General features: G+C 35.7%; 2 protein-coding genes across 2 annotated transcripts in view; both read left to right on the forward strand.

Annotated features, from left to right (window-relative positions):
- The first annotated feature begins 694 nt into the window (after nucleotides 1-694).
- Nucleotides 695-4,856, forward strand: LOC149774282 (uncharacterized). Its single transcript, XM_089945506.1, has 2 exons — nucleotides 695-1,202; nucleotides 2,053-4,856. Exon 2 carries the CDS (start codon nucleotides 2,108-2,110, stop codon nucleotides 3,035-3,037), a length of 930 nt encoding a protein of 309 aa, XP_089801632.1. The 5' UTR covers nucleotides 695-1,202; nucleotides 2,053-2,107; the 3' UTR covers nucleotides 3,038-4,856.
- A 9,751-nt stretch (nucleotides 4,857-14,607) lies between these two features.
- Nucleotides 14,608-26,488, forward strand: part of LOC149774283 (N-acetyl-D-glucosamine kinase-like) — a 44,177-nt gene continuing 32,296 nt past the window's right edge. The window contains exons 1-3 of the mRNA XM_089945512.1: nucleotides 14,608-14,709; nucleotides 21,547-21,631; nucleotides 22,799-22,897. Coding sequence (XP_089801638.1) covers nucleotides 14,675-14,709; nucleotides 21,547-21,631; nucleotides 22,799-22,897 — 219 coding nt within the window. The 5' untranslated portion in view covers nucleotides 14,608-14,674. The remainder of the gene's footprint in view (nucleotides 14,710-21,546; nucleotides 21,632-22,798; nucleotides 22,898-26,488) is intronic.

Below are 26,488 nucleotides of genomic sequence, written 5' to 3' on the forward strand. Positions count from 1 at the left end.
TTAGTTGCAAATACTATATAGAAAACCGTAGGAAATTGTTTCAGTTATGTACCAGCGACTACAAATATTTTGTCAAATGGATACTCTGGTTTTAACTGCAAATGAGAATAGTCGCTTATTTTGAAAAAATATAACGTATAGACACGATATGGTACGATATGTATTATATATTATGGAGTATTTAAAATGTAATTTTCTTCACTCTGTTAATTACTGACACACACACACATCTTTTTTATGTAATGGGTATTTTGTCAACGTTAGCAAAATTTAGCGCGCGCATGTGTGTGTGTGTGTGTGTGTGTAGGGTCAGATACGTGCGTTGACTTGTTTCTGCAAGTAAGAATCCGCGTTTTGTCAAAGACTTGCATTCAGTCTCCTCACCGTCCCACTTCAAAGGCACATGTATAAATTACGCATCTCACTAACAAAAGAAATATGACACTTTTAGCATTGAAGCGGTCAAGTTAATGAAGCGCAGTGAAATCCGTTACCATTGTAGTGCATGGTGTAACTTTATTTCTGTTTCTATTTATTTACTATTATATTGCAGTCGATCAAAATGGGTTATACCTAAACTATAAGGAAGTAAAATTACATGATCAAAAAATTGCATCACTTGTCAACCATAAAAACCTGACAAAGGATAACCTTGGTATTTGAATAGTATAAAATTAATTTAAATACGACTTAGAACTAATATACATACTGTGTTTACTTCGGTCCATCAAAATAAGTATCATGCTGTGTACTAAAATAGAAGTAAAATGACGTTTAGGAAAATTTTGGGAGTTGGAAATGAAAATAGCCTGATATTGGGATTACATGTTTAAAGGGGCAGTATATGTCAAAGTCGTATCGTATTTGCAAAGAGAATATAGTGAGCGAAATCAACAGCGAAGAAGACCCTACTGTAAAATACTCGGATGACCTGCTTTTCCGTGTCCTTGTGGAATACTGCAGCAAGAAATCAACAGCGAAGAAGACCGTACTGTAAAATACTCGGATGACCTACTTTTCCGTGTCCTTGTGGAACACTGCAGCAAGAAATGCAAACGATGCCAGTAAGATGGATGAATTTTGCCATCCTGACCCAGTAAACTGCGAATAGAGACGTCCTAAATCCTCTATTACGAAGACGTAACGTATGCATACTACGCAGAAGGAGAAACCGCACACGTTCAAGAAGAGGGCAAAGAAAGGTTTGTAACAGACAATACAATTTTATAAAGGGCATCATGAAATAACTTGTTTACTCATCATTTCAATGGAAGCATGTGACTATGACTTCACTTGTAAGTAAATCCTATTATCGAGTTGCGTGATGGAATTGGACAGGAGAGGTTAAATTATGGCATTCAGTCGAATCGCTAAACGTCAAAAACAAATTAAGAGGTATTCAGCATTGAAATGAAGTTACCAATTTCTTATCTTGTCTTTGTAGTATTGTTGGACAAAAGTAAAAAGATGCACCAAATCAAAAGCTTCAGACTAAAATACTCCTGAAAAAGAAACTCTACATTGATTTTCCTACTGATTTTTCCTACTACCATTACAAATTTGTCTTATACTAAACCGATGATAATGTATCGAAAGGTTATCCTATTCACTATTCTTAATAGACAAACACAATATACACAACAACACAATTGTTCTTGCTTTCGTGTCATGTAAGAAGGGCATGAACAGAAAATATCCAAATGATATTAATTACATGGGAACCAAACAAAATCAATTTTACGTTTTAACGCATTTCAGCTGATAAAAATAATCTGCACTGAAAGTTTATCTTTTAGAGCATTTAATGCTAACATAATGACAGATGATTGAAGGTGTAATAAAAAAGATGGTCCAATTTAAGAAACTAACTGGATGAAACTCAATCGTTATTTTGTTTAACTCACTTTTTTCTTTACCCTACTACTTCCACCACCACGCATGTCTAAAGTGTGATTTTATTTTGTCTTATCTACTTGGAAAAACATTGTTTAAAATATAACGAAAAGAAGTAGACCCATGTTATTGCTTTAAAACTCTTTGTTTGTTTTGCAGTTGGATTAATACTTTGATTTCCTCGTCTATTTTGCTGGAGACGAGATTTCCAAGCATGTTTCATCTCCTCCTCGCCTTTACTCTTGTCTGCAAATTGGCACATGGACAGCTGATTCAATTTGCAGGACATTCAGAGAAAAAAATGTGCACAATACTAGCACAAGAACGGCAAGAAAACACAGTTTACTTCAAGTTCAGTTTTGCTGCAGCTAAGGACACAGCCATTAATATCACACTGAGTAGGGATATTGATATCCCTTGTATGAAGAATGACCATTCACTCCAAATATACATGAACGAATCGAGGGCAAGTGAAGACGTGTCTTGCAGTGGAAGCTACCATGTAATATACTCCTCTGAAGGACTTGGGATGAAGCTTGAAGACTCGAGTAAGAACAAATCCGTTCCATGCATCTGCATTGATTGGTGGATAAACAGAGTTGAACAACCAACCATGATCGGACTATTAGAGGGAAGATTCAGCACGACAGGATTTGACGTATCTTACTCGGGGGACAATATGAAGTCATTGTCTAGTACCATGAATACAGGACCATTTTACCAAGCGGAAATCAAAGTACCATTTTCATCACACGTGAAATTATCTCCAATTTCATTAAAGAACGCGACTCAAGATGATTGTGAAGTTATTTTGAACTCCACCAGAGGATATGTTGTAAATGACGTAGAAACTATCAGAATTGTCTCAAAATACAGCAGTAGAGAGAACTGGGAAATTGTGATAAACAATAGAACAATAATTAAGAATGCTTGCATTCGTTTTGTAAATATTCCGAAAAACATACCAAACGCTGACAAAAATGCTTTTTCTGTCTCGCAGATGTTTCCTTTATTCATGTTTATATTCTTCTGTGTGGTCTGCCTGTTTTGTTTTGCGGGAACATTTTTTCATATTACTTGCCCCATTTTAACCAGACATGTCAATACCCTGAGGTACGATGTTGTAAGTACCTTACCAAAATAACTGTTTCATACATAATTTTACTTAAAGCTGAGAGCGCCAATTGTGTATATCGGGGACTCACAATTAATTATTTTGCTAGGTCAGCGGGTAGAACCTGCTGGACAAAATACATGTTACCAAAAGTACAGCATGCAATAACCAGAGGACATATTTTTGAATTAATTTTCTTCTGTAGATGTCAACACGGCTGCATATACGAGTAGCATTCGAAAGAAATCTGATTAAAATCAGATCTCTAGATTCCTACACGTAGAGCCGACAGACACCTTTGAAAGTGCATGTTTTGGTGATCGTTGGAATCCCCAGTCCACTAAGTCTGAGTAACGTATCAGACAAAGCGTTGCACATTCGTGTAAGAAAGAGTTATCGTTTGTAAAATTACGATGAATGACGTGGGTTACATTCAGAAATTTGAAAGCTATGATTTGATTAGTGAACTACAAGGTCAACAGAACATGACCTTTTATTGGTGTCCACCACATCTCCACGCATGACTATGGGAGTTTGATTCTAATAAGATTGCGTTCGATAGAAAAGTGATGATAAATTTATAGGTTAAGAGATGAACATAATAAAATCAGCAATTACCTGCGTTAATGACATTTCTCTGCTTACCATCGATGATAGAATTCTTGATTTGAACGTTTGACGGAAAAAACAAGGTCCACGACGTTATAAAATTGTTGTATTTAAGGATGGCCCGGATCTGAGAGTTTTCTAGCATGGAGTCCTTAATATTGCACTTACCATCAAGAAACCTTACTGGTGTGTGATTTTGGTGATTTATACGTTTAAAATGTAGTAACATGAATGTTGCAAGTCAGCTGTTAGCATGATACAAGATGCAATAAATTAATGTTCCGTTATCACAACATAGGGCTCCGTTGTGTTGATTGAAATAACGACAATGCGTCGGGTATATTTCACATTCTAATCATGGTGGGCTGACATACGGACCATCCGTGTCGCGTCAGTAGCATACAATATTATGAATATTAAAGACAATACATAGATGCTATTTAGTGCACTAAAAAAAAGCTAGATTTTGATTGTTAGATGTTTCATATGTTTCGCCATTCTACGTCAGTGCAACTAAAGCCTGCATTACTGCATTACATTGATGAAAAGAAGTTAGATATTTTTCTACACTTTGACCATATCGACATCTTGAAAATTTCGATTGTAAATTTAACGTTTCAATTTGTGTATTTTGTCAATTGTTGTTTTCATACGAAACTGAAGATACTTTTTTTTTTTTTCGTTAGGACAATATTTTGTGGTGATTGATAAAGCCAACATTGCCTGGGGTGGTGTAGCTATTGAAACATGACAGAAAGGTTCAACAGACTTTAGAGCATAACTTTATCCAAAGCATATTTACTGATTGTGAGTTTACTTGTAAGGATTTTGGTTTTAATTTTTGATTATATCTGCATTCACATAGGACATTTGTGTGTTTTGGCAGCTGGCAATCTATTTCGGTAACAGATGCAGCATCCAAGTTTCATTTCTCGCTTAATTGTCATGTCACTTATACGGGAATGTAAGATAGAGGGGCACTAATCTCAGCACATTTCAATATCTGCTAATCCTGGGAGAGAGAGAGAGAGAGAGAGAGAGAGAGAGAGAGAGAGAAGGAAGAGAAGAAGAAAAAAATTAAATCGGTCCTGTTATGGTAATACGGGTCTGAATGACACTTCAAAAATAGAAAAAGAAAATAATTACAAATGTGATATCAAAACTGCGGCGAAAGCATATTTTTCTTACTGATTTATTTCAATATTTCATCATTCAATATATAATAAAAATGCTTCTGACATCCAGAGTATCGTTTTTGGAGGGGTTGGGGTGGGTGGCGATTGGGGATTGTGGAGGTAAATGACTACTTCCTCTACCGGTAAAGTAATTCGTTTTGTTTTCTTTCGCGCCCATGTTTTAATAGATAATAATCAAATAGCAAATTGGTTAATTGTGGATTTAAGAAAAAAGAAGATAATTTTAAAGTTCAGCACTCTCACCCAATCATTCAAGATGGATAATTGCTTTTGAAACATTATTCAAAACAACTCACCGAATGTTTCATAGTTACCATAAACAGAGTCACAATCATGTACATGAAAGTGGGACAGGTACCGTTAAAGATTCCATGAGTTTTATAACCATACCTTTGAGTAAAGTGCTAAAAACGTTTGGAATGACAGAAATAAATAAAATGTTATTGCCTTTTTATTACTGAAGCAAAATCAATACGTTGTGATTCTGCATTGCCTACTACCCGGATGGAATGCACACAAAACAACGAGAAGCATTGTACGCTTGGTACCAAACTTGCTCTTCAAACATATTGTACTTTCAGGAAGAAATGCTAAAATATTGCCGATGTGGACATTTTTTTAATGTTGATGTTGTGGAAGATTTCGACAATTATTTCTTGATCGCGGAGATTCCTTTGAAGGAAGCTTCTGCCATAACTAAAGCGAGTGGATTAATTTATCGAAAGTTCATGTCCGAGAGCAACATAACCATCATAGCCCAACATTTGTACATGTCGGTTAGCCGTCGACACTCCGCCAAAGATTTGCTCTGGCTGCATTACTCTTGTGAAAGTCAAGACAAATGGAAATGCAGAAACTCGAAATGCTAGTAATGGTGTAGAAAAGAACATTAGAAGTCTTCATGTTGATGGCTGAGATTTTGAAAACCACAGTATTGTCTACAAATTCCAGAGATATTTATTTCAAGGATATAGCACATGTTTCCCTCAACTAAACCTGAAAAATCCTTTTTCTTCGTTTACCATGGAGGAGCTGTACGGGAAAACATACCAGCGACGCCTGATGTAGAAAAACAAAGATACCAAGTGATAGAAATATGGGAACACGATTACGAGCGATGTTTCAAAAGCGATCCAGAATTTAGACGCCTTAGAATCAACGCAACAGTTTGTGCAGAGGACGAACCAATACGACATGCTTGCTGTACGACGTGGACGAATCTTAAGCTGAAACAAAAATCGAGGCGTGTTCGTTGTAACACGTGGAAATCGTCCGTGAAGATTTTATTTTGGTTAGTTACAAAGAAGAAACATAGTTTGCACCTCCCGACGCGTTTGGAAAAAATCAACATTGCAGTAAAATTGTATTATGTCTTAAACTATTAGGAGATCGAATCCGTTACTTTGACACCAACAGCTGTATTGACATCCATCGCCTTCATAAATCGAAGGGGACCGTATAGGTGCATGGACTGACAAACACTCAGAAGACATTAATATTATCTTGCTACCTAGGGCACTAAAAATTTACGGTCGATGCCAATACAACGACCGACATGGAGAAATTCATTCAAAATGCAAAGTGAAAGGACTGACAAACAACTCTCGAGCGAGTCAAGTGGTCAGTATTGAAGTCTTGAAAGAAGCATTACAGGCAGGACATGATCAAGACTTTCGCGTGGAAACATTAAATACACACAAAACTGAACTCTTAAAAAACACCAAAGCGTCAGTCGACCTTTAGAAAACGTATATTAGATTGTGTACTAGAAACGCGTGTAACTACCAGACCACACCATTGTACTCTACGGACACACCGATCTCAAGTATAGAAAAGGGGAAAGTTCCAAGACCAACACTTCGTTTTGAATACAAATGTCGACCGAGAAAGACGATGAATAATTCAACACAGAATCGAGCGATGGTCTCACTACAGACCCCAAGTTCGATAGTGAATTCGAGTTCGATGCTGTGCCATACACCAAGAGTGTTGCTATACTCTGCTCCGTTAGCTATTCAGCACGACCTTTGCGCGCTTCTGCCATCGAAAAACGATTCTCTTCGTGTGCCTTACCGCTCTACTAGCAAAGGCGATGCCAATATAGCACACCCTTTCTGCTTTATTGAAAAAGTGACGCCATGCGTGTACCTATTCACGGATCACATCCATGCAATCTAAAACCACTTTGGATATCACTAACTCATCGAGGTGTACAGTATCAAAGAAGAATACACGTTTCCTTTGGCTTTGCCTGGCTATTATGACTGTGAAAGTCGACTCAAGTCGTTCACCCAACGGCCCAAAGATCACGATTGAATACCGAGTACCAAGTCATTAGATCGAGTCTAGTTTGTCATCTAGGGACGAGAAGACGAAGTAGTTTTTCAGCTGTGTTGTGATGATCCACGAATGGGAGTACAAAGACTCAGCTTTCTTTTACATGCCAGAAGTTATTTGTGCTGTCACTGCCTTCCTTTTCTTGGGCATGATCACTATCCGTATGGATATTTTTTTAGAAGAGAACAGTTGCAGTTTGTCCACTGGGCTAAGAAAACAGATTCATGTGAAACGTGAAGAACAATTACATTCTTTACGAAATAGACTTTTAAATCAATGATACCAGAATGCATTAAAAGGGCTGATTACTTTGAAGGTGTTCAAACGGTCAGGCACTGATCAACTACACACGGCTAAGAAGAATTTCGAAGCCAGAACTTGTACCTACAAGGTTGGGACACTACAAAAAATTATTTCTGTCGATGAAGACTTACAGGAAAGCAAAATCAAAATGGTGTACAAGAAGTGTTCCTCAAAGCAAGACTTCTTCAGGATGTATAGTCTGTGAGTTAGTGACTAAAAATTTCAGTTCCACTCTATATCAGTAGATATCTTGTGTAAAACGTGTGACTATTTCGTCAAAAAGAACGACATTCCTGTGAATGACAAATTAAGGAGACCACATTCAGAATCTCATTTGCGAAGAGTTTGTTAAGATACAAATGAAACTCGAACTCAAAATCATTTCTCAATTTTTCAACTATTGCTATTATCACGATGTATGCAGACTGATTCTTGGCAAAGGCTATCACAGACTTAAAACGCTATAAACGATATAAAGCTTACCATGCCACAACGTTTGTCCTCATTGCTGCAACAAATTCCGGGGAGGGAAGTCAATGACAGTGTACAGGACTTAGAGGATTATCAAACTCTTGACAAAAACACTTTTCTCCCACTACGATTGCGCCTTGGACAACGTGGTATGTTCGTGTGTGTGTGTGTGTGTGTGTGTGTGTGTGTGTGTACATATTTTTTCGGATTTTGTTGCGCAGAAAATTCGTTGCGGAATAATAATGAAACATACATTCAGTAAAGACATGACCACCCAAACTTCTTTTGTACACGAAAGACAAATTGTGTTGAAAGAGTTGAAAATTGTGATGAATACATATCGTGTGCCCTGTTTGAAGAAGACATTTGTCGAACATTATTCATGATTCATAGTTATCAAGAAGTGCATATAGCTAGTTGGTTATATTATGTATATTCATATTGTATGCTTGGCTTTTATCCAGGATTGTAGGTTGTAGCTGAAGGCAATGGTCATTTGTAAACAATATTTTGAAGGTGCTACATTTTGTCCATGATCGTAGATTATTCTTTAAGATATTAGTAGTTTGTAATTTTGTATATCCAGAAACGCTATACTTTTAGACTTGTGATAGAGATTTTAGGACTTTTTGGGATTTAAGTCACACTATTGTAAGTTCCTCTTCAATTTTCATTTATATATTAGAGACTTAAATTATTTGTTGAATTTTACAAAAGTTGTTGTGGTAATATACGATATTAATATTCTGTTGCTACAAAAGAACTGACAGTTACAGGTCACCTGAGGTCAGCTCCAGGATCTCACTCAGTTGTAACCCTAAATGCCTTGTGATAACATTAGCGTGAGAAACTAGTGCGCGTGTGTTTTCTCTCTTTTAGTCAGTTGTAATCTAGTCATTAAAGTAGTTAGACCAAACCATGTTTTGTGTTATTTAGCAAAACATAACATGGTGTCAAAATTTAAAGTTTTGGAATAAGTTGGATTTATACCATTAAGAAGTATATCACCACACCAATACTGTAATTTTGATACATAAGTGTATGTGTTAATTGTGACATGATGGAAAAACTCAATCGGCCACCTGATACGGACTTTAATTCCCACCAACTAGCAGAAACTTGGAGGAAGTGGAAGCAGACTATGCAGTTTTACTTAGATATTGCGCATGCAGATAAAGAAGACAAAGACAAATTCAGTGCTTTCCTATATAGTATTTGTCAGGATGGTAGAGACATTTACAACACATTTACATTTGAGGCCAATGAAGCTGAAAAAATTGCTCCACTTATCAAGAAGTTTGAGGACTATTGCAGTCCGAAGAGGAACATTACAATAGAGAGGCACAGATTCAATACAAGAATCCAACAAAATAATGAAACCATTGACCGATATGTAACTGAACTTAAATTGATTGCAAAGAACTGCTAATTTGAAAATGTACAGGATGAAATGATTAGAGATAGAATTGTCTGTGGAACTAATTCTGAAAAAGTAAAAGAAAGACATTTACGAGAAGATCAAATGGCATTAAAAAATGCACTGGTTATCTGCAGAACAGAGGAAGAGTCCAAAAAGCAGATTCAAAGTATGCAAAATGAAGCAGCTGCATCAGAAGTTCATGGTGTGAAAATGAAGAAAAAAGAAAAGAAAATGGCACAACCAAAGAAAGCGGAAATGTTATATCTGAAGTCAGACTCCAGATTATTCAACTGTGGTAAATGTGGCAAATTACATGCAAATGGTAGGTGTCCAGCCTATAGAAAAACTTGCTACAGGTGTCTAAAACAGCATCAGTTTCTGAAATGCTGCAAGACAAAACGGGCGAATTGTATGCAATAATACTCAAGTGAAGAGGAAGAAACATCTTCTGTAGGAACAGTGTCAAAGACAAACACTGAAATCAGTGACAAAGAATGCTACGTCACTCTGACTCTTCATGGTACTGATGTCAAATTTAAAACTGATACTGGCTCGGAAGTAAACATCATTCCAAATCACATTTTTTAAACAATGAATATTGACAACATTGAAGTAAAACCAACCAAGACCTGTCACACAAGCTATTCTGGTGACAAACTAATTGTCATCGGCAAATGCAAATTAAACTGCATGAATCAAGAACTTGATTTTTATATCACAAAAACAAACCAACCGCCTGTTTGGATTCAAAGCGTCTCAAGATTTGCACTTAATGCAAGTAGTTTGCAATGTTCACAGGAATAAGTACAATTATATGAAAGTGTTCCCCAGTTTGTTCAAAGGTCTAGGATGTCTGAAACAAAAATATCATATTGCAATTTTACAAAAATGTGAAACCTGTCATTAATCCACCAAAGACGGTTCCTACAGCTTTACGAGAACTACTTAAATCAACTTTGGATACGGAAAAATGTAATACGGAAAGTAGTACCAACAGAATGGGTCAGTTCATTAGTAGTTGTTGAAAAACCCAAGTCGGGAAAACTACGAATTTGCATTATCAACTTCCAACAATTGAAGATATAACCACAAGGGTGGATGGAGCTAAGGTTTTCTCCATACTAGATGTCAATCATGGTTACTGGCATATACCCCTGGATGAGGAAAGGCAGGTATTGACAACATTTAACACCTCGTTTGGTAGATATTGCTACCTGAGAATGTCTTTTGATATTAAATCTGCTCAAGATTTGTTCCAGAAACGCATGACACACTGTTTTGAGGACCTGCCTGGGGTGGAGACTGATATAGATGACATAATTTTTAGGGAACTTCGAAGGAAGATAATGATGGAAAACTGAAAAGTGTTTTAAAGAGATGCCATAAAATAAATCTGACACTGAATTTTGAAAAATGCCATTTTGGACAAACAGAAGTGTGCTACGTGGGACACATGTTGACATCATCAGGTATTAATCCTGACCCAGAAAAAGTAATAGCTATCATAAAAAATGCCCGCTCTGATGAACATGAAAGGAATTGAAAGATTACTGGGTACAGTCAACTACCTTGCGAAATGTATTCCCAATGTCTACAGTGACAGACAAAATCATAGCACTTTTGAAAAGTGACACTGAATTTGTTTGGGAAACTGCACAGAAACATGCATTTGAAGAGATCAAACAGATTCTAAGCAACGAAACTGTGTTGAAATACTTCGATATTAAGAAGCATGTCGTTGTTAGCTGTGATGCATCAAAATCAGGACTTGGAGCAGTGTTAATGCAGCCATGAAAACCCATAGCATTTGCATCAAGGCCTTTGACAGATGCAGAAACAAGGAATGCGCAGAGCGAGAAAGAACTGCTTGCTGTATTATTCGGTCTTGAAAGATTTAATCAATATAATTATGGTCATCAAGTACAATTTGAATCGGATTATAAACCTCTGGAATCATTCATCAAGAAACCTCCATCTTCCGCACCGCCTAGACTTCAGAGAATGCTTTTAAAACTGCATAAGTACAGTTTTGACATAAAGTACAGTCCAGGAAAAGAATTAATTGTATCAGATACATTGTCGAGAGCATTCAGACAGACGAACATATCTGAGATAAATATGGATAGTGAAAGTGAGTGCTGTGTGCACATGTTCATGCCAAATATACAGATTGCGGATACACAGTTCGAAGCGATAAAGAATGGAATTAAACGTGATAATAAAATGACCAAATTACTAGAAGTGATTAAAAAGGGATGGCCAAATGAGAAATATTTCGTACCTTTTGAAATCAGAAATTTCTGGAACTGCAGAGATGAACTTTCAGCAATGCACGGATTAGTTCTAAAAGGAGAGAAGATTGTAATACCAGATGCTCTTTAGAAAGAAATGCTAAAAGAGTTGCACAAAAGACATATGGGCATTGAGATGACAAAGCAAAGTGCAAGAGACATCATGTATTGGCCTGGCATGAATGCACAAATTGCAGACACAGTATCGAATTGTTCTACTTGCCAGGAATACAGAAAGTCAAATAAAAAAGAACCATTGTTATCTACACAACCTACAGCACCATGGGAAATAGTTGGAACAGATTTATTCATGTGGAATAATTACAGCTATGTCTTGATAGTAGACTATTGCTCCAGATATTTTGAAGTTGCCAAGTTAGAAAATACACGAGCAAGCACTGTAATCACACACACAAAGTCAGTTTTTGCAAGACATGGAATACCATGAGAAGTTGGAGTGATAATGGACCACAGTTCTCCTCAACAAGAATATGGTCAGTTTGCGAAAACCTGGGGATTCAAACATACTACGTCAGGTCCCAATTATTCACAGTCTAATGGTTTAGCAGAAAGAACCATTCAAATGTCAAGGGAATTCTCAATAAGGCAAAGAGAGATCGAAAAGATCTATATATATCGATATTGGAGTATCAAAATACACCAATTGATGATATAGGATCCCCTGCACAAATATTGATGAGTCGAAGACTTCGATCGATGTTTCCTTTTACCAGCATACAGCTACATCTTCAAGTTATAAAAGAAAGAAACCTAAAGTAGAAACTGCGTGAGAAGAAAAATCAGCAAAAGAAACAGTATGACAGAACAGACAAAGAGCTTCCAAATCTGACTTTGGCGACAAAGTAAGAATCAGAAGACAAGATCTTTGGGAACCAGCCGTAGTCGTCAGAAAAAGTAGCACTTCAAGGTCGTATGATGTAAAAAGCCAAGAGGTGCTATATAAAGGAGAAACTGAAGACATCTGTTACAAACAAAAGAGACATTAACAGAGATACATGATACATATGAAGATACTAACGAGGAGGTCACTGAACTGCATGACAAGATGCCATTAGTCATCAATTAGCTAAACCAGACATGAGAGATTCGAACACGGAGTGGACGTTTAATAAATAAGCCTGCAAGATACAGAGATTTTGTTACGTGAACTTGATAATTTTTCTGAATTACATTGTGTCTTGTGAATATTAGAACTGGAAATGGTCAAGGGAATAATAATATATATTTGATATCACATCAGTTTATATGCAGTGATAACAGCTGGATTGAAGAACAACATATTAGGACTATATATTTTAGTGGCAATGCAAATATATCGCACTGTACTTGTTTTCATGAATATAAGAATGATTGTGAATGTCACAGGGCTAGAACTTAATTTTAACTACAATTAGTAGAACTTTTCAAACTCACCAGATACTATTTGAAATATATATTCATGTGCAAAATAGAACTTTCTCAAGTTTGAATATGTTTACAAATTTATGAAAAAGAAAAGGAGAAATGAATATGTGAATTTAAAAGAAAAGCACATAACTCATTTTTAGGTGGAGTTGTGGTAATATACGGTATTAACATTCTGTTTCTACAAAAGAACTGACAGTTACAGGTCACCTGAGGTCAGCTCCAGGATCTCACCCAGTTGTAACCCTATATGCCTTATGATAACATTAGCGTGAGAAACTAGTGTGCGTGTGTTTTCTCTGTTTTAGTCAGTTGTAATCTAGTCATTAAAGTAGTTAGACCAAACCATGTTTTTTGTTATTTAGTAAAACATAACAATTGTTGGTTTGGCTTTTTCTGTTACTTAGTTTAAGATCATAGAGTAGTAACATTTACATTAATATATTTACGACTGGAAAGATGTACGTAACTGGAAAATTCTTGGTTTCGATGCTTAGATACAAGAAATGGCTGAATATGCCAAAGGTAAAATTTGTCACTGATCCAAGAAAAGAAGTTAAATTAGAGCCAGTGGAAGAAGAGAACATGAAATTAAAGTCAGTGTTAGAAACAATGGTAGAAGAAGATCCTGAAACAGGAAGATATACTGCCAGTCCAAGAGAGTAACGTCGTACAAATAGAACAAAAAGAGGACGAAAGGACATTCCCGGAGAAAGTAGAGACCATAACATCTGCAGAACAAGAAGAAAACCTGAGCGTGTACGTAGATCCAATAGGACGCACCTATATCAAGAATATTGTGCATGTTTATATGGTCTTTGATGATTTTAGTTTGTGCCACATTGGTGTACTGAGTTATTTGTGCCTTATGCGTTTTCGTGTTTTAGTTCTAGAAACGTAAATATGGTGTTTTGTTGTTGTTACACTTTTTGAACAAACATTAAACGTGTATCAAATGTATAAAATGTCTTGTATCGCTGATGGGAATCTCCGAATTCACAACACCACAGTTATATCTTCATCCTCCTTGTGTTGCTCTTCCTCCTCGTCTGCTAGAAAATGACGAAATGTTACATCGTCAAAGTTCGGAGGCCTAATACCTTCACCATCCCTTTAACATGTTGATTGAAGGACCCAGGCATTTCTCGCGAAGACGACGGGATCGTGTCTCAGTTTAGTTAAACACATCTTGCCATCATCGATGATTACATGTATATTCGTGCATTAATCATATGCTTCAATCTTATTACTGAATTAAAAAAAAGTATAGAAACAGTGCCTGATTTACTTTTTACAGGGGCTCTTATCGTTGCTTACAATTTAACTATGAGTCATACATACATTATAAATGACTACTACTACTACTACTACTACTACTAATATAATACTAATAATTGTAGTATTTTATACTATATGTTTGACTGACAGTTACATTATATGCAACGATACGAACCCCTGTGACTTACTTCCGAGGTTATTTCACAAGCGGACGGAAATGTCCGAGCGATGTTCCGATCGGTAAAGCTCTTGAGAGACTCTTGAGCGTTTCAGGGATCAAGAGAATAGGGTGTCTGCTACTTTGGGCCGGCAGCAACAGAAGAATTTCACTGTCATAATGGATTCTCACGCTTACTATGGTGGAATTGAAGGGTATTGTACCTTTAAATTTACGAATTATTTTAAACTGTAAACTACATAGTTTTGTGGCTATTGTTTACAAATGTTTGCACTTAAAATATGTACTGGCTGCAGTTGTTACATATCATCCCTATTTTCGATTATATCTCATAGGCACGAGTTGATTTGCACGTATTATAACAAATTGCATACAGAAAATAAGTTTGGATTCTCTAAAAAAAGACGACAGTATATTTGAATGAAAATCGGTCAGTTATGATTTATTTAATTCATTTTCTGCTTGAACATGGTGTGATTAGCACCAAGCCACAAATTGCAAGTAAAATACCGGCCGTAATATACAGTTTAAGACAGGTAGTCCTACAGTGTAAGACATAGCACATGTTGTTTTTGTTTTAGTGTTATGTCTCACTATCCAAATAACGGCCTTGTATAGCCTGTTTCGATGTCGGTTGACATCGGAATGAGTAGTCAACGTTCCATTAATATCTCACAAACCTGGCCGCCTATATCGACGTTCTTCCACTAATTTATGTGTAATTAATATACTAGCGTCCGCCTCGGGTGCGAGAGGTCGCGGGTTCGAACCCCAGCCGAGTCATGCCAAAGACTTACAAAAACGGTACTAACAGCTGCCTCACTTGGCGCTCAGCATTAAGAGGTTAGTGTCAGGACTGGTCGGCCTGGTGTCAGGATAATGTGACTGGGTGGGACATCATGCTACATGTCTGCGGCATGATGCCCCAGTGCTAGACATCACTATAAACTGTCACACTGCAGACATTGTAGCGATATGACTGAAAAATTGTTAAAAGCTGTTAAAAGTCTAAATCACACACACACACACACACACACACACAATTACTGTACTGTCTTTATCCTGGCAGAATGAAAATATGACACTAGCAAATGGACGCATTTTCATGTTCCGTTGATATACATTTTAATTTGTTGCAATGCGACGGTAGTCAAGATATGTTGAAGTATGTTTAAGATGGTTCATGTGGTGGATATGTTTCTTGAATGAAACGAAATGTTGCTTACAGTTCCAGTATGCATAATATATTTTTATTTGTTTCATTAAATAATAATATTTGAACTTGACCCAATTTCGGCATTATCGACTTTCATTGCTTTCCAGCCAACTTAAATGTAGGCCAATGCAATTTGAAAACAGGTCTGTTTCTTTTGTGAGAATTTGAATTTATTAGAGAAAAGACATCAGGGTAAGTAAAGTCTGGCAAAAACATTATAACTTTACTTTGTAGAAAAGAGTCATTATTGGTTGCCAGTTTTGTGTGATATTCCTGAAAATTTTGCTTTTGTTACACTGTTAGTCAGAATCAAAACATGCTACACAGCACTGTTAGTTAGGCAGTAAGACCCATCACCCCCCAGAACAAAAATATCGGATGATGTGTTTTACGCTGTAGGACTATAAGACAGGATGCACAAATATTAATGAGGCCTCTCATATTTGGCTAGGATGATGTCACAGCGCAACCATGATGGTTTCTTTTGTTGCGTTAAATGCCAGTTTATACATGGTGGCCAGTATATTCGATGGAGCAAGAACCTGGAAATAACCATCAACTCACGGGAAGCAACTAGCAATCATTCTCACATACCCACGTTGGTTGAGCTGAGACTTGAATCCACTGTGACAGACGTGAGATGTGTGAGTGATCAGCAAAGGCAAGTGCCTTAGACCATAGCCAGAGGGTGCTTAAACACAACCAGAATGGATCTCAAAAGATATGGGAAAGTATTTTTTAAGAAGGAAATGCAGAAGTGTCACACATATATCATAATTAGATATCCTTAGAATGTTCAGATTTTAGCTACATTAGTTGGAAAATTGTCAGATTAGTTTAGTAAATTGCAGAAAATATCTCTGTTCCATTCACTTCACATATGTTAGTCTGATGTTACTGTTGCCTTGTTCTTCCTGTTTGTACTTGATCAGGGCACTCCAGATAAAATGTGGTATGGGTACATTATATATATATATATATATATATATATATATATATATATATATATATATATATATATATATATATATATATAAATGTATATATATATACTGATATAACCTGTTCGTCATGGTGGATGGGTACATTGATGCTACAAAGGTACCTTCTAATTTCCACTTGAATATAACCAAAATGCATTCATAGAGCTTTATAAAATAAATATACTAATTACATATATATACAGTAGGGATGAAACAATATACCACTGCCATATATTGATATAATTCATGATAAACAGCCTATATAATACAGTACATTATTGAAACACAAATATCTGTCCGACCCTCAGGGCAGAGTAAAGCAACACAGAAATCTGGCACATGAACAGTAATTATATTAAAGAAATTAGTGTTTGCAGCCCTCAAGTGGTTTTAGAAAATGCAATCTGGCCTTGGCCAAAAAAGGTTGTGCGTCCCTGTTGTATAGGGTATGTATTGTTTTATATCAATTCTTCACCTCTTGTAACAATATGGGTTTCATTATGGAAATAGTATTGATACATAAATAAATTGATTAATCGTTTCACCCCTAATATACAGAATACTGATCCATTCCTAGCCATTCAAAGGACTGATTGCAATGCTGAAAAAGCAATCAGGAACAATAAGACTGAATGCTAGTATTTTATGGTGATGTTTATTATGTTTGCACTCATGAGAGGCATATGAGAAGGAAGTATTTTATTTCTTTGGCTTGTCCTTTATGGATGAAGCAGTTAGGGGAGACATTGTATCGATTGAATTTGAGCCTCAGTGTTGCACATGGATCCCAGGGGCAGGGGATACTGGCCACCCCACCCACCCCTCTGCCTCCAGACTTGGGGGATAAAACAGTTTACAGGGACAAAGGAAAGTAATAGTACATACCAGTAATGCACTACTAGTGATGCAAGGTGGTATAAGCATGAAACAATTTTTTTTGCTTTAACTTTGTGGTCTGCACTGTACTATCATATTTTACGTGGACACTTACATTATTGCAATGAAAGTTTCATCGTGTGCCCAAGTAATTAATGAAAAAACTAACATGTCTGAATAGCTGGTTGACCTAAAATGAGCTGCAATGTGGATTTTATGTTCTGGATCTTGCTGTTATTTAGCTTAAGTTTAAACTATTTTTAGTTTATTTACTAGCATTCATTGTAATAAATACCGTTGTCTTCAGAATTACTTTTCTTTCAAGACCAAGAAATCTATACTTAATTAATGCTCCATCATATTTTAATATAAGCTGTTTTAATGAAGCTATATTAAAGTGAGTGATTACATTATGAAAACCTCTCCTTCTACAAATAGATGCACTCACTTTTGTGTTGATTTTGTAGGAAAGAAGGGTTTAGTTTGCATACTGACTATAAAGGAGACAAGTCAGTAATTTTATGCATTTTAGTGTGTTATGTGTGAATAGTTACGGTAATGTTTTATCTGCAACAAAGACATGAGGACGAACAGTATGATCTGAAGACACATGCATTTGCCCTCATGTACATGGTACAGGGGTTGTTTCAAACATGTTTAGAAGTCTTTGAAATTGCCAGTATTGTGAACTTTTAGAAAGTATAAATATATAAAAGAATTTTTAAAAATTGATTAAGGGTAGTTGATTAAGTATCTTTACTAACTTGAAATTACAGTAATATAATCTGTTTACTCAGTTAAAATTTGTTACAATGTTGTTTCTGTTATTCTCTTTAAGTCTTATGGCCAAAGTAACTCAGAAAATTGTCTACTTGAAAATAAAGTATTGCTTAAATCCAAAGTTAAATGCAAATTGAAAAACTGGGAAATAGAGGGCTTAATTCAAATAAGTGAACATATAAGTGTATATTGTGTTTCTTGCCTCGCATCCACTTTTCCCTGTTTAGTGCTCACTTCTCCCTGTTCTGTCCAAAAGGAAAAGTCACTTCTCCCTAAAATTCAAGTCTAGCTTGACCCATGGAAGGGACTGCAAATTTTGCTGGTGGGACTCCTATTTTTAACAAAGTGGGAGTCCTGGACTCCTAGTGTTAGAATCCTAGCAAGACCTCTGTAACTGATATCATCTCATAAAATACTAACAAGTTTATGTGTATTCATGTCTTTACATGTTTGTGTATGCTTATCATAACTTGCTATTAGCCATTAGTTCTTTCACAAACTATATAACATTATCATGTGACAGGTCATTTTGCATAATTATACAGACAATAAGCTTACTCCTGCCCAAGATATACTCCAAAGGGGTTTCACACAAAAGATCTCCTGGTATTCATTTGAAATATTTTGTATTATAGTAAAAGAATGAAAAACTAAGGCAACTGAGAACAGCGATAATTACAATTGTTTGTGATGTAACAGTTAGATGGAATTAAGGGAGAGATTACAGTTTCTTTTCTATATTAATATAGTTAGCCTAATACAATTTCATATCAATAAATTTGACATCACTGGAAGATGAAACAAAAGATGATATTCAATTTGCCTTTGTTCATATCATCTTTAAGCAACACAGCACTGTATGATGCATTCACTTTTTGTCTTGAACAAACTTTAACCGACTTTTCCATGGTAGGTTTAGCATCAAAATTAAGTTTTAGACCTTTATCCTTCACCCTGATTAATTTTGTTACTGCTTCTTCATTTAAACATCCATGCCCCCTTTGTCTTGATTTGATTCTATGATAACTCTCTCACAAGCTGCAAAAGATAAGTGAAACCACCAATGCTTCAGCTAAAAAGCATTGTTTAGAAATGAGTCATTGTGCATAAAGCTAATGATGTTCCATTTGTTTCCTCATTTTGCAGCATATGGGAATGTCTTACTCTATGATTCATTCTATGAATCTCAGTTTCTTTGACATTTTGTTGACCATTTTCAAGAAAGAATAAGGTTCATATGCAGTCTTGCACTTGGCATCAAAGAAATCACGTAAAGTTGCTATCAGAAGGGTACACATGTGATAATCACTTGAAAAAAAAAGTAATTTGTACTTGACACAGAACAACAGCTGATACATATCATGATTAGAATAAGAGTTCATATTCATCCAACAAGCAAAACAAGTTCCAAATTCTTTGGCACTATTTTGCTCAGTATAGTATATGATAAAATTCAACTGTTCCAAACATCCTGAAATGATATAAAAAGCAGTGGATTAAAATTGTACAGAGCGATGTTTATCAAAGTAAGGTGGTTTAATACCATTTTTAAGGACATGATTTACTATACATGGTGGCCAGTATATCTGGTGAAGGATGAACCTGGAAAGATTCAGGGAAGAACCACCAACCCACAGGAAGCTAATTGATACATTTTCTCACATAAGCCCTTCATGTTTTTCCTCCATCAAATATATACTGGCTCCCATGTATAGTCTATCATATGCTGAAAAGTGAATTTAAACCCCATTAAGCACAAAGACTTGTCCAAAAGGTTATTTACTGTATGTAAATTATTACCTGGATTTTGACCAAGATTCCTTGCCATTTCTTTCAGAGCTTGTATTGGTCACTTAATTAAAATCACTTAATTAATGGAACAAGATATGGCACAGTATAATGATAGCAGGGTGTGAATCTGATAAGGGATGGATGTGGGTTTAACGAATATAAAAGGAGACATTCAGAATTTGTTGATAAAAAGGGAATTTGATAAAAGTACATAGTAATTTACAAGTACTTGGAAATTGTTTGATGACCTTTGTGTTCTGCTTTTTTATACTATAATTAAAATTTGTTAAGTGGAATTGTGAAAACTTGAAATGTTGCAGACTCAAATATGTATTGTGATATTTTGAATGTTGTTTCAGGTGTTTCAAAAATCATAAAAAGAACACTTGAAATCAAGTCATTTGGGTGGTGCTGAGTACATGAGGATTTGAGTGATGTCCAGTGTTCGAGTGAATGAAGTGTACTGTACTTAGTTACATCCCTAAACATTTGCTAAACTTATTTGAGTAGGGCTGTTGTATTTAAATATGCACGGTACTCAGGGAAGGCAGTTTTAAAAAAGTATATACCAGGGTACTCTGTACTTGTCACAATTACAGTAAATGCTCACTCCTGATTATCAGATTCATTGGCTACTAACTCTCGGAGCTGAATGGATTATAATTTAATTTAATTATCTCAGTGAAAATCATTGTTCTGAATGCTATAAACCACTAATCTCAATGCTTAGCTTAATTTTCAAACAATCACATATGTACACTGTACTGTTCTAAACATACAGCCTGTAATGCATTACCAAGTCTCTTGAATGATGATGATATGGGATATATCAATGATATTTATGTAGGACATATGAGTGCTAATGATAGGTAATGAGGTACAGAGAACAGAAACAGTACAGTTTCTGCCATTCATAGATCACCTGCTTTGCCATATACACAAGTAATCACATTTTGAAACAAACAGATGTTCTTCTTAAGCTTTTGGGACCTGCAAATAGAGCTTTCAGGCAAATTAGACAAAAAATTTTGGGCAGGCCCAACAAGCAGCTAAAATTAAAATACATGAAGGGTCTGATCTAGATTTAGAAGGGCTCTACTGGCATGGGGCTATCATATATTTTGTTAGCTCTTTACTCTGATTACTGAAAGTGTTCACATGGCCATGGTACAAACATATAAATTGCATCTCTGGGTGACTACATTCATGTAGAAAGTGCCTTCTCTGTGTCCAAATTATGTTTTGCTAGAAGAGTGCCTGCTCCTTATCACATATATAATACCTGGGTCTGTTTAAGTTGTATCAGATTAAATACCTAAACCATACAACTTTTAATGTGCTGAATTGATATATATTTTACTGTATTCTGTTTTTAATGTTTGCAGTGGAGCAACCCATTCCCAGATGGTCTTATTTCGTTCTGATGGTACTGAAATGTCTCGAAGTGAGGGTCCCTGCACTAATCACTGGGTCAGTGTTGATTGAAGTAAACAAGGTTGTGTTGGTCTTAGGGTTTATACACGATGTTTAGATTATTATTATTTACTACACATTAATGACTTTGTTAAATTGTGTCCTGGGGATATGGAATGAGAGTGCAGTATTATCAAGAGAAAAGAAAGGAAACATGGAGTTAAGAATGGAATGTTCAAGATGATTTTTGAATAGATGATGTACATAATCTTACCAGCTTCTTAAAATTCAAATATAGCTTGATCCCTCCATCAGTATTACTGTTAGTGAATTGGGCCAGGGTACCAGGTTTGTTCAGCATGTATGGTGGCTGTTTTGACAGTCCACTTGCTTTTTTACTTGATGCATGGCCATTTCTGCCGAGTACATTCCTATTATATCCTCAGTGCAAAGTCTTGACAGGTACTTAATCAGTACAATCTAAACAAATCAGTTAACTATAAAAGGGAATGCCATCCCATGTTTATTAGATACTTCTAACAGAAAACACTGGTTAAATTATGATAGTGATCAGCAGAAAGTTTTACAGATGCAATTGATTTGTGCCAGCTAGGATTGTATAGATTGTTTGGCATATTTACCAGATTAGCATTAATTTTGAGCCTTGCTGTACCATTGTTTCATTTAGCAGTTACATTCTTCATTATGGAAAGGTCAATACTGATAGTTCTTGATGTTCTGCAATACACAAGTTGTTGCCTGTGATGCAACTCTAGTAACTGCAGCTTACAAACCAAACTGGATTAAAATGGAAATCTGCTAGATTGATATAAAGCATTGGTAAGTATGATTTCAGTCAGATTGCTTGTCTTATCTTCTTTGATTTTGCTCTACAATTTACGGTATATATTTTCCTGTTAGTCTGTTCCAGCTGCAGACTGCACAGACCCAGATATATAATGTAATGTGCTGGCCATTCTAGGTCTATGTAGTTTGGTAGGAGTAATGAGTAGAACAAGCAACATAGACTTCTGCTAGTGCATTATGCGACGGCAGATTAGGTTTATGTTGTTTGTAGTCAAACTCTACTTAGAAGCGAGTATATATTGTCTTGCTGAATTATTTAAACACATCAAACATCATGCATTATAGTAATGGAGTGCCGTCTTTAAAAAATGACCCTTTGATTATAGGCTCTTGTTAAATAATATTTTGCTGTTTTAGTTGATAGGATTGGAAGAATGCCTGAAGAGGATTCATGACATGGTGGTTGAAGCCAAGAAGAAAGCACATGTTGATCAAGACATACCATTACAAGCTCTGGTATGTACATGCCTGAACTCTGACAAAGTGAATGACTTCTACTGACTGACATACACAGCTCTGTTGAAATGGTCACTAAAGAGCCTGGTGAAATACTGTTCAACATAATGTTAATAACATGCAGTTTGCTATATGATTTTATTTTTAAAATTATGGCAAAGGGCAAAGGATTGAATTTTTTCTAAGTATTTGCATATAGGTGGCAAAAATTAAGGCATATTGCAATGTTATTGTAAGCAGTTTTATCAATGAAGCTTTTTGTGGAAAAATACAGCAGAAAAATAAAAAGTTGCACGAACCTTTCTGTATACTCTAATGCATGGCCCTAAAAGTAATTGTTAGGGGGATTGGACTTGTTGCCAGGTTTTGAGATACATTTTAACTTTCATTACCACCTTCATATCTGCCAAATTGTTATGACACTGTTGGGCAGCTTAATGACATTTTCTAAATTTGTTCTTTTGGATAACATGCCAGTGACTTCTGCATCTTTTTGTCAGGCAGTAAATACAGCTTTGTGAAGTGTGCATGTGTTGTACAGTAGGAGAATTACAGATGCCACTTTCCTATTGATTAAATGTTATGTATTCATTAGGGATGATTATTGTAGCTCTACCTGTCTAATGCTCTTTTTTATTTGTCACTGCTTCTCCTGCACTGCTTAAGTCCTGAAACTAGGCACACAGTTTTTTCTGGTATCAGTAATACATAACTTGTTGCTGTTGTCAAGTTTACTCCTTTTTGGATGAAAAATACCCTCAATGGTATGATTAGAATTCATTTTCCCATAAGTTGATTCTGAATATTCTGGATCCCAGATCTACATTCTGAAGTCCAACCCTTAGCTATCTGACCCATGCACACTATCCCTTTCTTTTTCCATCAACTCTTAGCTATCTGACCCATGCACACTATCCCTTTCTTTTTCCATCAACCCTTAGCTATCTGACCCATGCACACTATCCCTTTCTTTTTCCAGTCACATAAATTACTACCATTTAACTAATTTCATGCTGAAGCTGATTCAAACAGGCATTTGTTTGTAACTGAAAATTTGTTATGTCAAATGCAGTGACATTGGTCAACCTGTCTCTTTAGAACAAGTTTTTAAAATAATTTTCAAAGATATATACCATTTTAAAAAGCATGAAAGTTTCGTTAAAGTCATGTATTTTGTCATTCAGAACTTTAAGATGTAAAAACTTAAGTTGGAAATAAACTAACAGACATTTTTTTAATAACTTACTTTCAATGCATTTTTAAAAAAAATTCTGCAACCTTCCCATTTTTTGCTGCAGATTCCTGGAATGTGACCAATTCTCCTGTACTCCCACATTGTTTTTATTACTCCAGGAAAAAAACAACAAAACCATGAGGAAAATTTGTTTCATTTAAAGAAAAACCAGACCTGCCAGCCTTATAATTTTGCCATAAGTCTTACAGGATTGACCCTTAAAATACAGACTTGTGGATTTAAAGCATAAATTGTAGAAATACAGTTGTTTCTGGCAAAATCCGGATACTGGCTTATTTTTGTTTTTGGTTTTATATTAGATTAATTAGAATTAGTTGGGGTAGCAGACTAACTTTACCAGAGTACCACAGATGCTTTAAACTGTGTATTTTGTTTTGCATGGTCAAACTGTTGCTTATTTCCTTTTTTAAATGGCATCCAATAAGTGACATATAAAAATGAAAGAGACAATAAAGCTCTGAAAAAGTTTTATTAGTGCAGAATAATAAAAGGGAATATTCAGATTATTGTGGAAGAAAGCTGGAAGGACAACAATAACATTTGGTGGACTTCAGTGGTAACAATTTTTTATATCCTGACACAAGGGGCCCCTTTAATTTTAGTTCAGACCTGTCCTGTATTCAGAGTGAGGTGCCCATCAGGCTTGTCGAAAAAAAAAAGTTTGCCTGAGGAAACTGATCGCGCTGATGAAATGAGTAAATGTACTTTCAAGATGTTGACATACATTCCATAACACGTTACAATCTAAATCAGATTACCAATGTCCTATGTGAAATCGAGATCAGATTTTAATAAAATGGAAGCTTTGCTAAAACTATGATTTTGTCTTCCCAAACCTCCTGATATGGTCCTGTTTCAAGAAAACAGAGTTTTCTGTAATCTTATTAAAAAAAACAACAACAAAAAAACTTTCAGTATGCCTGTTATATGTAGTATATTTAAACGGTAATCTGTAATGATTGGAACTGATATAAAACTATCCCTTGGGCAGTTTAAATAGCTGCAATTAAAGGAAAAGTGGCCAGTTACAAAATCAAATTTTCACATTAACTGGCTGACAGTAGCTAGTGTGATGTGTTGAAGACTTGTGCTAATTTGCATAGGTAGGGCCAGGAAGTGGAAAACCCCATTATAGGTAAATCAAACAGATGATAGATGTGTGTACAAGAACAATGGTTATTACATATTATTGCCTTGAATGAGAATGTTTAAGCCAGTATGTATTATATTTTTGACAAGTTTGTGAACAGTGCTAGCATTTCTTTGAAGTCTGATTTTACTGCAAATATTGAATGCAGAGCATGATCATTTCAGTTATGGGAATAGTGTTCAAGTGTAATTCATTTTTATTAAAATTATATCAGGATTGCAGCTATTAAAACATTGTGTGAAAATATTAAAAACGGGGAAATTTTGGGCTTGCAGAAATTGGAGTCTGGAATACCTGTCAACTTTTCAAGAGCCATGTACGAAGATTAACAAATTAAATAGTGAGATTGGGACCTAAAATGAGGAGGTTTTTACTAGGCATTTTTGAAGTTCTGATTTCAATAAACATTGACCGATCTTCCAGGTCCAATAAGGAAGGGTGAAACTTTTTGGGGGGAGTGGGACATATAATGGTCAGCCATGAAATTTTATGGCTGTAGGCCAAAACATGTTTAAAGGTGAAATTGGGGGAGGCAACTATTGCCCTCACATCTTTGCCCCAATATGTAAGCGCTTATGGGACATTCCTTTTCTCCCTGTGACACAACTTATTTTCCCCCAGGACAAGCCCCCATTTTCATATCCTGATCAGCTATGGCTAAACTGTATAAAAGCTAACGGTTAGACTTAAATACACAAGCATATGGCTGGTGTGACTAATTAACACTTAATCCTCATCATTGCATTCATCTTGTGAAAAGGACTGCCCTTCGGACCTACTTCAAAGAAACCATATTCTACAGTGGGTCTATATAAGCACCAGCAATTGATTGGCAAGTAAATGATACCATATTTTGTTGTAACTTATGAGTCCTAGGACTTCATTTTAACAGTTCAAATCTGCAGTCACAAGTTAATGTACATGTGGTAACTGTTTTTCCCACATTTTATATCCCACCTTATTTCCTTAAGGAATGTAACACTGTTTGTTTATTAAATAAAATATTTACTATGAATTAGTTCTTTGGGGGCACATATATTGCATGGCATATTTTGTTTTATTCTTTTACTTTAATCCTGGTAACTAAAGTTTACATATATGGTAGAAGAATGCCAGGTGTTTACTGGCTGAGTTTCTTTGGTGGGAATGACAATGTGATTTTGTTTGCAGAGAAAATTACATAGCA

This window comes from Sinohyriopsis cumingii, unplaced genomic scaffold (assembly GCF_028554795.1).
Source record: "Sinohyriopsis cumingii isolate HCF-2022 unplaced genomic scaffold, ASM2855479v2 utg000356l, whole genome shotgun sequence".
Classification (NCBI taxonomy): Eukaryota; Metazoa; Mollusca; class Bivalvia; order Unionida; family Unionidae; genus Sinohyriopsis; species Sinohyriopsis cumingii.

What these genes read in the sequence shown, in the direction of transcription:
- LOC149774282 (XM_089945506.1), top strand. Translation starts at nt 2,108, where the DNA reads ATGTTTCATCTCCTCCTCGCCTTTACTCTTGTCTGCAAATTGGCACAT.